The 15,028-nt window shown below is 38.2% G+C and overlaps 1 protein-coding gene across 1 annotated transcript in view; it reads right to left on the minus strand.

The window, feature by feature from the left end:
- Window positions 1-10,963: 10,963 nt before the first annotated feature.
- The window catches only part of KLF12 (KLF transcription factor 12), a 362,353-nt gene continuing 358,288 nt past the window's right edge, over window positions 10,964-15,028 (minus strand). The window contains exon 8 of the mRNA XM_077806931.1: window positions 10,964-11,336. Within this exon, the coding sequence (XP_077663057.1) occupies window positions 11,155-11,336 (182 nt within the window). The 3' untranslated portion in view covers window positions 10,964-11,154. The remainder of the gene's footprint in view (window positions 11,337-15,028) is intronic.

Here is a 15,028-nt window from a genome sequence, read left to right on the forward strand (position 1 = left end):
CTTCATATATAAAATGGGTAAAATACCTGACGCGGGTGTTCTGAGGGTTGGTTAACAAGGGAAAAAATGATTTTCCAGTGCAGAGCCTGAGTATCTGGACAATACACTGGGAATTCCACCGTGGGTGGGGAAGGAATCCTACCTATCAAGGAGCAGTGCACTCTGTGGCTCTAACTTCCTAGCTTTGTGGGGGGACAAAGGCTCGTAGATATGCAGAGAGGTAGATGTAGTAACCCTGCTCTATTACTTCCCAGACCGCTACCACTTGCTCTGCAGCAACAGTGCATTGGGAAAGCATGCACCCTGGCTCAGTTTTTTCAGATCTACCCTGTACAGTGGAACCAGACCACACATCCACAAATACAGGTTTGAGTGAACAGACCTCTAGTTGTGATATGTAATGAATCACAAGGATCAAGGATGCTGCCTTTCGAATCTATCGTCAGATAACAAATGGCTCACAGTTTCTGATTAAGTTTCTATATGATCAAAGATGATGGTGGCTGCTAGTGCATGTTGCTGATCACTTTGCAGGAATATACTAATTAGTATAAACAGACTCAGCACTTCAAATAACACGTTGAGCCAAAAAAACAAAAGGGAAAAGTAGATGACAATTAGCCTATTGTTCATGCAAATGGAAGAAATAACTTCAGAATCAGACAATAGGTCAAGAGAGTGTATTGTGTAGGCGTTCATTGGAGAACAGACTAAACAGGAAGTGATGTATTTTATACTTATAGCTCTGTTGGGAGAGAAAGATATTAAATCCAGGCAGAGCACTAAAAGGGAACAAACAATATATTGTGTGGGAGACAACAGTAATAACTTTGAGCAGGGGGAGATACAGGACTATATGGTTCAAAATACGTCAGTGGTTTAAGAGACTGTAATTATGTTTTACTGGGTATGGCTTTGGTTTATGCACATTTTTTGATAAAGCCCAGAGGTCTCCAAATCTAAAGCACATTGTTTATTTGTTTCTGTGCCTTAATCATGTAAAGCTCTGGTTTCAATTAGAAAAATAATTATACCAGTTAAAAGTGAACAAATGGAAATGTGAAGGAAAGGGAAACGTTCATATTTAGGAACAAATTTCACCAAAGAATACAGAGTCCAGTTCAAGTCTCTGTCCTGTATTCACAATCTTCCTTGGGACTGGCCCAAATTGCCGTAGAACTTGCCTGTCCCTTGTGATCATGATCTCCCAGTGTTCCACTGGAACCATGGAAAAGCCAGGCACTAGAGAGAGAGACTCATGAGTCCAGGAAACAGAACTTTCTCAGGGCCGGGCCCTGGACTATGGAATGATGCTGAAACCCACCAATTTCTAAACTAAATACAAAACCTAATTTTTTTGACTTACCACAGCTTTCCTTCAAGAATTGATTCTCTTTCCCCCACTCATGTCTGTGCACCCCTCTCCCCATACACACAATGCATCCATTCACATAGATACCTGTCACACACACACCTTTATTCAAAGAAACTATAAATCAGTCTATAAGCTATTTCCTCTACAGGCTAGAAGGGGAGAGACAGAGAGAGATAGAGAGAGACTGATATATTTGCATTTTTAAATACTTAGTAGGCACTCAGATACCATACAGTAGTGGTAACCCAGGAATAGATAGAAGATATTACGCTAACCTTTTTAAAGAAAAGTATTCAACTCGTTTTCATAGAATCATAGCATATCAGGGTTGGAAGGGACCTCAGAAGGTCATCTAGTCCAACCCCCTGCTCAAAGCAGAACCAATCCCCAATTTTTGCCCCGATCCCTAAATGGCCCCCTCAAGGACTGAATTCACAACCCTGGGTTTAGGGGGCCAAGGCTCAGACCACTGAGCTATCCCTCCCCCCCCAAGAACATTACTGGAAATGTGTGGAAAATTTGGCCTTAAATAATCATATTTAAGCAAATTATTTTTATCATCCTAGGACTTTCCCATTTATATCAGAGTGCTACTCTGATCTGCCCCCGCATGTTACATAGATGCAAACATGTCTATACTTTGTATGGTAGCTTTTAGAGAAGCAAATAAAATCCATTTCTTAACAAATCTATTAAAAATCACTATATGTTTACAGAAAAGATTTTTATAACAAAGGTTTAATTTAAAAAGTGAATAACTATATTTCAGAAGATCTGAGTCACCCATAGTAAGAATTAGGGGGTTTGTTCTATACAAAATGCTTTATTTAACCTTCATGCCTCCATTCAGATAATTATACAAATGCATACATTTAAAGGTTTAAACTCTATTTCAGTTCACAGCTCAATTCATAGGAAAGTTGAATACAGAAAAGCAATGCACCAACAGAATATGTCTGAGACACCATTAAAAACAATAACACTTCTTCATTTAAATCTTTGAGAATAGACTGGAATAGTCATCCTCTGACAGAATTTCATGAGGGGACTCCCTTTACATTATCATAGGGCAAAAATCACCATTTTACAGTAAGAGGAAAAAAGCTCTGAGTATATTTACAGTACATACACTATACATAAATACAAGAACAACACTTACATAATATTAATAAACTTATAACATAGGTGTTGCCTAAACACTACATAGTATATAAATGCAGAGGAAGCTATTGGGAAATTAGATCTTTAGATGATTTTTTTTAAAGAAATATTTTTCAGTTAAAACCCTTTGAAAAGAAAGCAAAAGAAAGATTTAATACATCTGCTTGCTAGCACTGGTAATTTTAATTCTTTTCAGTACAGGACTTTCTATGGACACACTTATCTCTGTCAGGTTATGGACTAGTGACCCTTTCACATCATATTCTAGGAAAGAGAATCAGATACTGTATGTACTATTCCACTGCTGTGAAGCTTCAGTCCCGAATCTGTAGTTTTGTAAATTAGGGATGTTTTTGTATTTTTACACAAGAGGATCATACAAACAATTACTGGCACTTACAAAAATAATGACCTAACTGAAGGGAAAAATATGGGGCCAAATTCAACCCTGGCCTCAATGTTACACCTAATATCATGGTGGAATTTGCTCCATCCATGTTTGGCTTGGCCAAGAATGATATTTTTTATTATTCTTTTGTTTCTTCACAAACACAGCTGACAGAACACTTCAAGTTAATATTATTTTTTACCTCACATGTAGATAGTGTCTCAACTCTTCAGTCACTTTGAGAGATTTTGTGTGTGTGTGTGTGTGTGTGTGTGTGTGGAGGGTGGTGGGTGGTGGTGGGGTGTGTTGAAGACCTGATGTCTGAAGTTTAATCAATTTAGCCATTTATAACTGTGTATGTTCTCTTGTGGATGCAAATGGAAGATATAATTTTTCAGGAACAGACAACAGGTAAAGAGAATGTGTTGTGTGGGTGTTCGTTGGAGAGCTTACACTAAACAAGAAGTGAATTTATACTTACAGAACTATTGGGAGAGAAAGAAGTTGTCTTTAAAAGTATATATATATATGGCAATTAGAAATGGGCTTGAATCAGAACCAAAGATACAACCTAGTCTGAATTTTGGACAAGTTCAGACACAATCGAAAGACTGTGTCTCAGACCTGTTTCTTTGATAAGGCCAACCTCAAATCTGACAGGCATGGATTTAAAGAATGTCGGTACCTAAATCTGGTTCCAAACTGCATGGCTCAGGTCTTTATCTCAATACAGTCCATAAAAATCACATCACATACCAGTGTGATGCAATGCTGAACACTATATATGTTTGTAAATGTATTTTAAACATACAAAGATATATCTCATGAAACAAATCAATGTGTCCAACAATACACAAAGATCAAGCATTTTTACAGTCACTAGTATTTCAGCTTGCTAAATTTTTTTGACAGACTAAACTCTGGAAAACATTGAAGATCATGAATTCACACAACAGTGCCCCAGAGAATCCCTACCAGTAGGAGCTCAATCTTGTATTCTTATAGTAGCCAGAATTCCCACTGAATTTTTGCCTGTACTGAGGAGCAAGAGTGTGTCCATAATATCCTACAATGATGCTACAAGGCTAATATAGTTTATTTCATAATCCAACATCAATGAAAACAACAACTATTACAGAGATATGCTGGCCATCAGTTCAACTAAAAGTACGTATGTGTGTGTGTGTATTGCAGAATGAAGCAAGAAGAACTGCGCATTTTTGCATAATGAAAACTATACTGCCTTTCTTATGAATGGCCAACTGACACATACTGCTGCAGCAAACCAATACCCCTAAAGGAGTTTTCTCTGGGGGCCAGTTTCCAGCAGTGTTCCATCAGGAAACACACACACACACACAAAAAAACAAAACAGGAGCCATTCAGCCTTCTGTTGACATATTCTGTGATGCTCTACTACCATCCCCAGTGTGCCCTGAGATCTTTTATGTGCTTAATGTCTGGACATTAAATTCAGGATGACACAGAGTAAATATGTGCATGTCCTGATGTGATTATATCCACTAATGGCTGATATGATTTAAAAAACATGTGTTACTAAACTAGTGGTACTGAAACATGTTTAACTGACACGCACGAATGTCTGCAGTAGTTTTTGCACACATAGGCCCATATTTTCAAAAGCAGTATCTACATTTGCACCTGCTGTTTTTCTCTGAACAACTATTTTTGCGTACACAGAATCCTGCCTCAGTTTGTGCAAATCAAGCAGATGATATACCATTCAAACAGCACACACAAATGTGGATTTTTGCATACACAAAATGTAGTATGGACAAAACTGCAGTTACAAATTGAGAAGCTATTTTTAAAATATGCTCTGCATTGTATTCTTTAAGCATAGAAGGCAATGTTCTTCAGTTTAAATTCTAATCTTCAGGAGGTTCGTTTTAAGAAGCAGAAAAAGCCTGAGAAATGACACCACTGAGATATTTTAAAAGTCCATTAGTGCATCAATTAATCAACTTTCTGTCAGAAACGTATAAGATTATATGTAAAAAGAGAGACAGCGTGAAAAAGCCCTGGTTGTCATGGCTGGCCATTTTCTATAATAAAATCAATTCGTTTATTAATGTAATTGTCAAGGACAGTTGATTAGTAAGATCATTTAACATAAAAAACTCTCTCTAGCGCATTTAAAAAATATCTGCAAATGTTATTTAAATATGCTCCAGGCTCCCATCCGCTTATCACAAAATGTAAAAAAGGGAGTGACCATTCTTTGCCGACTGTTAAACTATTTCAGCTAGTTCCCTGGTGATTCTAAATTTTTCATAAAAGGGTTATTACACAAGAGGTCAAAAAAGGAGAGAGAAGTAATGTGTGAAATCTAAGTTTCAAGAGTTGAAAGCCGATGGAGAGGATTTTCAAAGGAATTTCCATTGAAAAACAATGCATTGCATTATTCTTCTAGAAATAGTTGCTAGGGTTAGACTGGTTTTATTGCTGTTTTCTGGATTATTTCATTTGGCAATACCGTGGATGCCCAGATGATTCTCAAGCAAATTGGACATAAATGAACCCCCAAAACAGTGCTGTGCAATGACCTCCACCTATAATTTAGACTAGGGGTGTGTGTGTCTGATTCACCTGTAAATTAGAATCCATTTCCTTCCTGAAGACTTGTGAAAAGACCAGACCAGAGAAGGAAGATAAAAGCTCTAGCACATCACCTCAGTAAATGAAGAAACAAATGGCACTTTGTGTTTGTTTCTGTGTAGCATCATTGTAGTCCAAGTGTAATTTTATTTTTGTTTTATTGACAACAGGCTCCTAGTTATTGCTGTGTAAAAGTATAAGAACATCCCATCAGTTCTAATATTCATGAACAGGCACTTTCAGTTTCTGTTTCATGTCTGTAAATGGACTTTGGGTGGTCCTTGTTACAAGCATATGTACACTAGAAATGTCATAATCTTCCTATAGCGCTTCATCTTGACATGCAACTGTACCTAAAAGACTAAATTCCCTGGAATCAGCAAAGAGTTGACCATCTGTTTTAGATGTGCAGTATTTCATTCAAAATGCATTTTTGTAGGGGAAGATAAGCACAACAAATACATTAAATGATAGTCTGTTGCTACTGTATCTTTCGTCCATTTTAGTGACTAGAAAAAAAGCACCAATGCAGTTGCTCTTGTTTTTTGTTTGTTTTTCACCTTGTTCAGATGAAGGCATGTTGAGTTTGGACTTTTTCAGTTTCCAAGGACTCAAAATGGCTTAATTGCCTCTAACACTGTTGGCAATAAACCAAGACAAATGGCCACTCCATTTTTGCACAGACTGAACATGCTCTGACAAAGTGTAACAATTTAGTTCCTATACTTTAACTGTGTGTACGTTTTACAAGGCATATCTGAGCAGGTTTTATTTTTATTTTTTGTGATGAAAACTAAAAGTTTTTTTTAAACATACTTCATTTAAACTATTTACAACCTGTGTAAAATTGTAAGTTTGAAAATACTTTTCAACTATCACATATATTACAGAATATTTAAACTGTTACAAGTACAGTAAAATACCTTGATTCTATTATTTTTAAAGATGCAGTATCCTTATAGTTAGGTTTCATACTAAAAACTGAATTGCTACTGAAATTGATTAGGATTTTACATATTTAAAAGTACCAATGGGCATGACTTGCTAAGCATACATTGCACAGTTACTGTTACTCTGTAATGAAACTGTGAAAATATAGCAGTTTTGAAATTTCTTTATGTACATCTTCAGTTATAAAACACAGGCAAAGGCATAATACAGTAATACAAGCTGGTTTCTTAATAAGGTGAAGGTATTTTCTTTTACAGTACGAAACATTTCCAATTCTTCATCTGGTTTTGAAATCATGGTTAAATCTGTGTTTCCGATTACATATGTGATGAGGTATGTGAACCTGTGAGTGTTTGTATGCAGGTGTGGATGTGTGCGTGTATTGGGGCAGAGAGGACATGTTGAATGCTCTCTATTTTTGTATGCTGTAGAAGATGCACTTTACCTCACTGACCTCTTTAAAAAAAAGATTTTAATGGTGGTAAACTCATTTCCATATTGAGGCAGCCACCCTCTATAAAGCAGAAAGAGAATTTTTCCATTAAAGAACATTTATTATCAGAAGATACATTTATCAATGACAACCTGGGGTACTTTTTCTATGCAGTTAATGGAAAATGAGACGTGTGGTTGTTATTATTCCATTATTATTTCTGGGGTGTTGCCCAGCTATTTGTCCATTCTCTGCATAGTGAATTTACCCCAAATACCGATATTACTGATGGCATTTTTAACACTGTTAATTTCATTATACATTATTTCAGCAAACAATTTCACATGCACCTTGTTTAAACCTATTTTACTTTTAATGGTGCTAAGTATAAGAAAGTGGAGAATAAGGAATACTGCATCTTCATGACCTTTATAAACTGCCATTGCAATGAGCTGATTTCAAAGTGCTGGATCGTACAGGTGTTTAAAAAAAGTAATGAAAATGTAAAGTTTAAAAAATCCTGTATCAAAGAGAACACTTGTTCAATATGTTTTCAGATACTATTGATGACTGGGCTTTAAGGTCCAGACCAAAAGCAGCCTTTTAAAATCACTTGGAGCGTAGCACTTTGTAGCATAGGTGCACATGCAAGCTGTAACGCATACAGTGTACTTCCTGTCTACTATTTATTCACACTGAGGAGGATAAAAATTTGCTCTTATTGCAAGAATGGGATGGTTCACATTTGTGTTTTATAACTGCATGTGTACAGATCTAGTGTGTTGTGCAAAGATGACACCAGATATTCCTGCATGCTGTTTATATCGTAAGCCATTCAAGTTGCACATTTGCAACAGAACTTGGCATTTTAGAGGAAATTATAATAGGGAATATCAGACTTTACATGAATGCAAAAGATTGGAGGTAGCTCTGAACCAAAACCTTTGGTTTGAGAACACCGTTGGAGTCAGAGGAAGTTCAGGTCTGGATCTGAACATTGTGGGTTGCCGACATTCTCTCTTCAAAGATAACTTCTCTTAAATCATTTCAGACCAAGAACAGAAGCATTAAAAATGGTCTCACTAAACATATTGAGCCAAATTCTGTGCGCTCAAATACACATGTGAAGCTCCCCATTAATTTCAATGGGCGCCTACAAACCCCAAAAGACGACATAGCTGATTGGAGAGGTTGTCTGGATAGAATAGCAATATGAAAGCTCTTTCACACACACATGTTTTATTTTAATCTTCCTAACTGGAGAATGCGTCAAGAGGGATTGTTTAAAAACTCCAGTATTTGATACTTCTGTCTCTGGACCTGTTTCTGATGTCCCTTACGCTAGCTTTACGCTGGTGTAACTCCACTGAATTTAATGGCTTTACCCATTTCACATTGCTCTAATCCACAGTACAACCAGGCCCTTTCTGTTATCTGCTGCAGTGTTTTTAATATGTAAATGAATAGGTAACCAGATGAGAGACATGATGACATCCCTTACTGCTGTTCCTGAAAACTACCCAGACTGGTTTATCAATCTCCTTCTGGACAATAAACTTTGTTTTCTAAAGACAAACTAGCTCCAAAAAAAAAAAAGAAAGAAAGAAAAGAAAAAAAAGAGACACCACATTATTTGCTGAAGGGAATTTTTCTGTGCACCAGTAAAGACCAGCCAAAAAAAAATTCTGGTTCCTTATGTTTAATTACTGCTACTTGAGTAATTGCTGATTGTGCATTAAAGGAAATCTCATACATTGACTTGTGCTTGAACCCTGTTCCTAAGTTTTTAGAAGGAGTGGTATATTTAAGAGGACACTGAAGTTAATATAGGTGGGTCCAAAATGTAACCTACAGACAATGCTAATGATATCTCACATACACTGAAAAATCAATCCTTTATATGAGGGATGCAACACTGGTAGTAAAATCTCAGCTGTATAGTCAGGAGACCCCATGACAACCCACCCACCTATTGTGTACTCTAGGTTTGTTTCAGCCTGTTACACTGTCCCTTTCACTCTCAATGCTGGGGTCTCCAGTGCTGGTTATGAGAAGGCTAGATATTGAAATTTTATTTTTTATTTGGATGACCTACCTGATCATGAGAATAGGACAGGAAACGAGACATGGAAGAGGCAAGATCATGAAGTGCCAACAAAGACTTTTTTTTGGTGCTGCTCTTTTAGTTGGGGAGCTGGAGTTAAACACTCTTGAAGCCCTTATTTGGGAGAGCTGATCAATTGTTCAGTATCAGGAGAACATTTACAAATATATTTAGGGATGATCAAAGTTTGGGCCTGTCAATCTTTATACAGTTATTCTTCAATTATTTGCACTTGTTTTAGTGTTTACAGTTATGCCTTCCTCAGCTATTGGCTGAACTTTTCTTAAAGATTGTTTTGATTTAAGAAGCCCTGTAGCATAATAATTGTTATTTCAGGAATCAGAAGTTAATTCAGACTGGTCAAACATCATGGCATCAAGTGGCATCATGAATTTAATTTGTGCCGTTCCTGGAACCAAATGTTCATAATTAAATGTACTGCAGAAGATGTTATGTGTCTTTTGTCTTTTATGTGTTATGTATCTTTTTGTCTTTTTGTCTCTAAACTATAAACGTCTCAACAAACACAACATCTCACCAAGCCTCTTTGTCACTTTGACCTGAATAACAGATCCTCACGAAGAAGAAAAAAAACCTGTTCTGTTTTAAAGAACAACTGCTTGCTAAGAGTTCCTCCTCTCTTTACCATGTAATTTAATTAATACAAATTGGTTCACAATTATAGGGCTGCATGGGAATGATAGACAATTTGCTTTCATGTAAACTAAGGAGGTTTGGGTGGAACCTGCAGTGGCAACCTCTGGATCCCATGTGAAGGGCTATTTATAGCATACTGGAGGGTTGACTAATGTCTCCTTATCCTGTATTTCCAAGTGAGGAAACTAGCACCCTGTTGATCATCTCTTTTAGAGAACATCTCTTCTACTTTATTAACCCATTAACAGTGGGGGTTTCCTAACACCCTCACCTATCTCACCTTTCCAGCCACAAAATAACTATTACATTTGATGGGAATGAAAATATTTAACTGTGGTACCTAGCAGGTCAACAAACATCAGAAAGAATAGTTTAAGCTGTCAACATAACACAAAAAATCCAATGTGCTATTTCTTTACGACCACCTTAGTTGGTACAAAGATTGGGTTTTGGAAGTCCTCAATATGTTTTTGTCTGGAAAGCCATTTCATTCATTATTGCTTTCATCTGTTCGAGATTCGGCTGTTTCTTTTCTGCTTTTCCTCACTAGCAGTGGTACATTCAATTCCATTTCATGGACGGCCACGCCACTAACCTTGGTGCAAGTGGATATAAGATTTGTTTCACTGTTTCCTTGTAATCAAATACATGGATGTAGAAGGGGAGGATGCCTGGGTGACAAAAAACTGCACTTTGAGAACAGGGCAGTAGCTTGTAGATGGGGTCTTTCTATACAAAATGTTCTAAACAAATCCACAGCAGAGCACAGATGCTTATACTGTACTTCAGCTGAAATGCTGCTACCCCATTTCGTTTTACAGACTTCAACAACAAAAAAATCTAAGAAAAAGAAAAGGTTACATGTCCTTTAGGTCATAATGACAAACTGTGGTGAAATAGTAAAACACCACCATCATTATTGCAAAAGTTTGCTTAAGTGCCCCTACACTTCAGATAGCGGAACCTCTCCAGCAAAATCTTCTCGCTGACGTTCATGCAGCTTGTTTGTAGCACAGATGAGGGATATTTTATATACTGACTAGACGGTACTCAAAAAAAAGGGGAGACAATGGAATACTAAAGGTCTAGAGGTCTTGTTCTTGTCATTGGTTTGTGTTATCTGATCATCAAAATAGCAATAATTGTCAAGAATAAAATGTCCAACAGCTGAGAACATGTACAGGCCATAAATGTTGTTAAAGGACACAGTATGGAAAATAATGCCCATTTTTATAGCATTTAGGTTGCTATCTCCCAGGTGAACATGACGACATTTTGGGGGATTGCCATGCTGGGGGGCTTTAACTTCAGATGGAAAGGAGAAGAGTGGCACTTCTTTTCCTGCTTTTTTGTGTGGACATCATGGAATGTCCTTTGTGTTAACACTGTAGAAGAGGATTCAGCCCTGCTGAATGCACGTAGTTAAGAGACCCAGCTCTTATATTCTGCTTGACAAGTAGCGTTTCTCACACCAGCATGTGCCTACGGCGGTGCAGCGCCAAGTGATCTGAACGGGAAAAGCTGCGGTCACAGTCTGCACACTTGAATGGCTTCACTCCTGTGTGCTTGCGATAGTGCCTTGTCAGTTCATCTGAGCGAGCAAACTTCCAGGTGCACCCTTCCCAGGTACATTTGTATGGTTTTTCTCCTAGGATAAACAAGAGAGAGAAAAACACACGTAGTGACTTTCTATTCAGTTGATCCCAGCCACTTCAAGCCCATGCGTCCCACTCCCATGACCTCTGGGCGGTCTAAGGAAAATTTTCAAAATTTGTACTTTCTGAATCTGTACCAAAAGACAAAATATTTTGGTCCAGATTTCGTTAGTCCTAGAGGAGTCACATGACCAAGAGAATCAACCAGATTAAGGCAACAGCACTCTGAGGACAGAGCTTTGTGCAAGCACTGCCATTATAACAGTGCAATCCTTTTAGCCTGCACTTCCTCAGTCCACGCCTGCTCTCAAAATAGCAGACTCTCCTCAGTTTTCATTCAAAGGCAGACTGCTAAAGGGAAGTCTCTCGTTAGAAAGGCTCCATCATTTTTACAAACCATACAACAGGACATTTACTAGCACATTATAAAGTCTATAAAAATAAAATATATTTCTCAAAAGAAACAGAAAAAGAGCAACCAGCGAGGCTCCTTCCTTGTTCTTGTTCAGTTAGGGTGAATTCAATGAGATCCGACTGAGACCAATTCTGAATGCTCTGGAAAATGTTGTACTTAAAAAAGTAAAGTTGCACTGCATAATACAGGTTCTATATAAGTCAATACAATACCAGCAGAATAATTCAAAACAACCCTATTTTATTCATTTACAAATTAATAATTTTGTTATGCAAACCCATTTCTATTCCTCTTATAGGCCACAAAGTTAGGTAATTTCATCACCACCCCAGCACTCTGTGGTGACATGTTAACTGCTCTTGAGTATCTCCCATATTCAGCAGTCTAGTGTGCATCAAAAACTGATAAAGAAATCCACCTTGGGTGGTTTTGTACACATAAATGTGTGCTTTAAGGAACTCCACTGGCAAATTGAATTAGAATTTTGAAACTCATCAGGTATACTGTGGTTGCAGTTGCTAAATCAGCCAGCCACAAGCAGCGTTATGAGGAAAAAAAGCATCTCTACCTCAATGATTTCTTTATTAGAAACCATCTGCCACTCTTGTTCTGGTTCATATTTAGGCTCCCTGGAATCCTGAGCAAAATGAGTAGCAAAATACTACTTCAATTACATAAAACAGAGACAGAACGCTTACCTTGGCCCCCTACACCACCTCCCTGCAGGTGTCTCTCCAAAAGTCAACAAACACTTGCTGAGCACATTATAATTTCAAAGGAAAAATCTCACTGATTTCCCAGTTTAGAATATTGTTGCCATGTTTTAGAGGGATAAGACCTGAAACCTCTAGATGAAATGGCAGCATGTGACTTTATAAAGAATTCATATGCTGCACACATATATACGTATAGCAGTAGCAACATTTGAGCTAATTAGAGTTTACCTATTGCAAACTATCTAGGATATACTATACCTATATGCCAGCTAACACACGACAATTTCACTGCTTCTGACGTCTGATGGTGAAGTAAAACAATTACTGCAAAGACAATCCAGTATTCTGCGTTTTGACTTGGTTACAATACATAGCTGGAAGCAACAATGAGGATACAAACTTTGTCAATCTAATTCTGTGATCCTCCATTGCATGCAAAATGCTGAATATTTACTGTCTTCTGGATGTCCATGGCATCTGGCTCTGGAAATTCTGCACCAAAACGAGGTGTATGAGCATGAGCTAAATGGCAGATGGCTGGCTACTTGTTCTTGCCAATGACAAAGTGCTACAAAACGTACTCAGATTTGCCACGGAATTCTCTTAAACCCCCTTACCACAAACAGTTGGTGTGGAATGCTGTACAAATGTACAATATTCCATCTGACTTGGCAGATCTATACCAATGATCTCCTCATGTCATATGAATGATTTCTAACTACAGCATGTGTCACCCCATCACTGTGCCCCCATCCTCAACACATTGTACATCTCTTTTCATTCAGACTAACTGAAACAGACCTTTTTGGTTCCCGTGCTAGTAGAGGCTTCCAAGGCAAAGTGGGGATACAGTAGTCTAAGTGCAGTATGTTAAGCCAGAGTGTGGGTGATTTTCTGAATCATATCCAGATTACCTGAAGCTCCTGAGAGCTCTGTAAGACTCAGGGCCTTCCCCCATCACAGCCTCCCTCCCACAAAAAGGCCCCAATGTCTCTTGACTTGGACGAAGGAGGAAGGCCAGGGGAAGTGACTTCTGCCCTCAACTAGGAAGGAGACATACCAGAGACAAGTAGTGAACCGCTCCAACTGGGGCATTCCCTAAGGTGACAACCCTGCAGGTAAGAAGTATGTGGAAGATGTGGAAGGAGGTGGGTCTGTGGCACTGAGCTGGAGTACTCCGGCTGCAGCAGCCAGTCTTCCTTCCCGTTAAATTCGGCCTGCTCAGCCCTGGAAAAACAGGTACTGGGAATGAGCCTGGAATCACCCCGTTCCTCTTTGACTAACTGTGGGTAGGAATGGAAGAAAAAAGAGAGGATAGGAAAAGGAGGAAGAAACCTGAGCCACAGAGGGTATGTTGGTGCAACCCTGTGAATCAATGGAGTTTAAAAAAAACAATGAAGCTGCAAAATTTTTCCCCTACTGGGCTGGGATGACCTGGCCCCTAATGTCCTGTTCCACCTTCGGGCTTCCTGGTTTTTGTATTGAAATCTGATAGGTAAGAAAATATGAGCAAAAGTAAGGCACCTCAATGAGAGTGCACTTTTAGTCCTAGAGAAGTGGCTGGTGGAGTTCTGCAGCATGACTACTATCGTGCAATGTATGGTTTAAATGGATTAGGCAGGACTGAAAAAGGACCATTGTGGGAGGAGAAGCCTCTAGTCAGTAATGTCGATTTTCTTGTCCAAAATAACTCTACTATTGTTTGGAAAGGTTAATTATGTTTAATAAGTTGCGGGTATGACTCAAATCCAAAATGGAACTAGTCATTTCTACTTTCTATTAATAACACAAATATTTTTAATATCTGTCCAAAACATCCCTTGCCCTAGCCCAGATGCTACCCTCCCAAGTATCTTAATTATTGTTATTAAATGATTTATCTCCCCACCCATCTTACTCTCAGAGCAAAGCACTTCAGAACATACTTAACGTTAAGCACATGCTTAAGTCCCACTGACTTCATGTTAAGCATGTACTGAATAAGGACCACAATGCTCAATCAATTAGCCAAAATCTAGCTTTTACCTTTTCACAACCTATCTCCTATGCTCAGCTATTTCCCAGCCCCCGGAATTCCTAAACAATCACTTTCCTCCCATCTAACCTGACCACTTCCATAAGATCAATCACCTAAGGAAAGTGCTCCCCCACTCTCCCCATTCACAGACACTCAGATACCCTAAAATAGCTATTTCATGAAATTCTGTGAACAGGGGAGAGCCCCTGGCATCGAAAGGGATCTCTTTGTCATACGGACTCTCCCCTGCAATACTGATGTGATTTTCTACTGAAGCTTTTCCCAGGAACAGGGATTGCTGTCAAATGTTTCAATTCCCCTGTAGACAATTATGGAATAACCTGCTTTTGGGGAAATTTCTTTCTACCCTCAGGCAGTTAGTGGTTGGCTTATGTCCTGTAAAAAGAGGTTTTATGTATTTTAATTGTGACTGTTCTAATAATCATGTGACTGTTCTAATAATCATATGAATTTATATATATTAGGGCTGTCAATTGATCGCCTGTGATTAACTGAAAACAAAATTAATGTGTTAAT

Source organism: Eretmochelys imbricata, chromosome 1, assembly GCF_965152235.1.
Source record: "Eretmochelys imbricata isolate rEreImb1 chromosome 1, rEreImb1.hap1, whole genome shotgun sequence".
NCBI lineage: Eukaryota > Metazoa > Chordata > Testudines > Cheloniidae > Eretmochelys > Eretmochelys imbricata.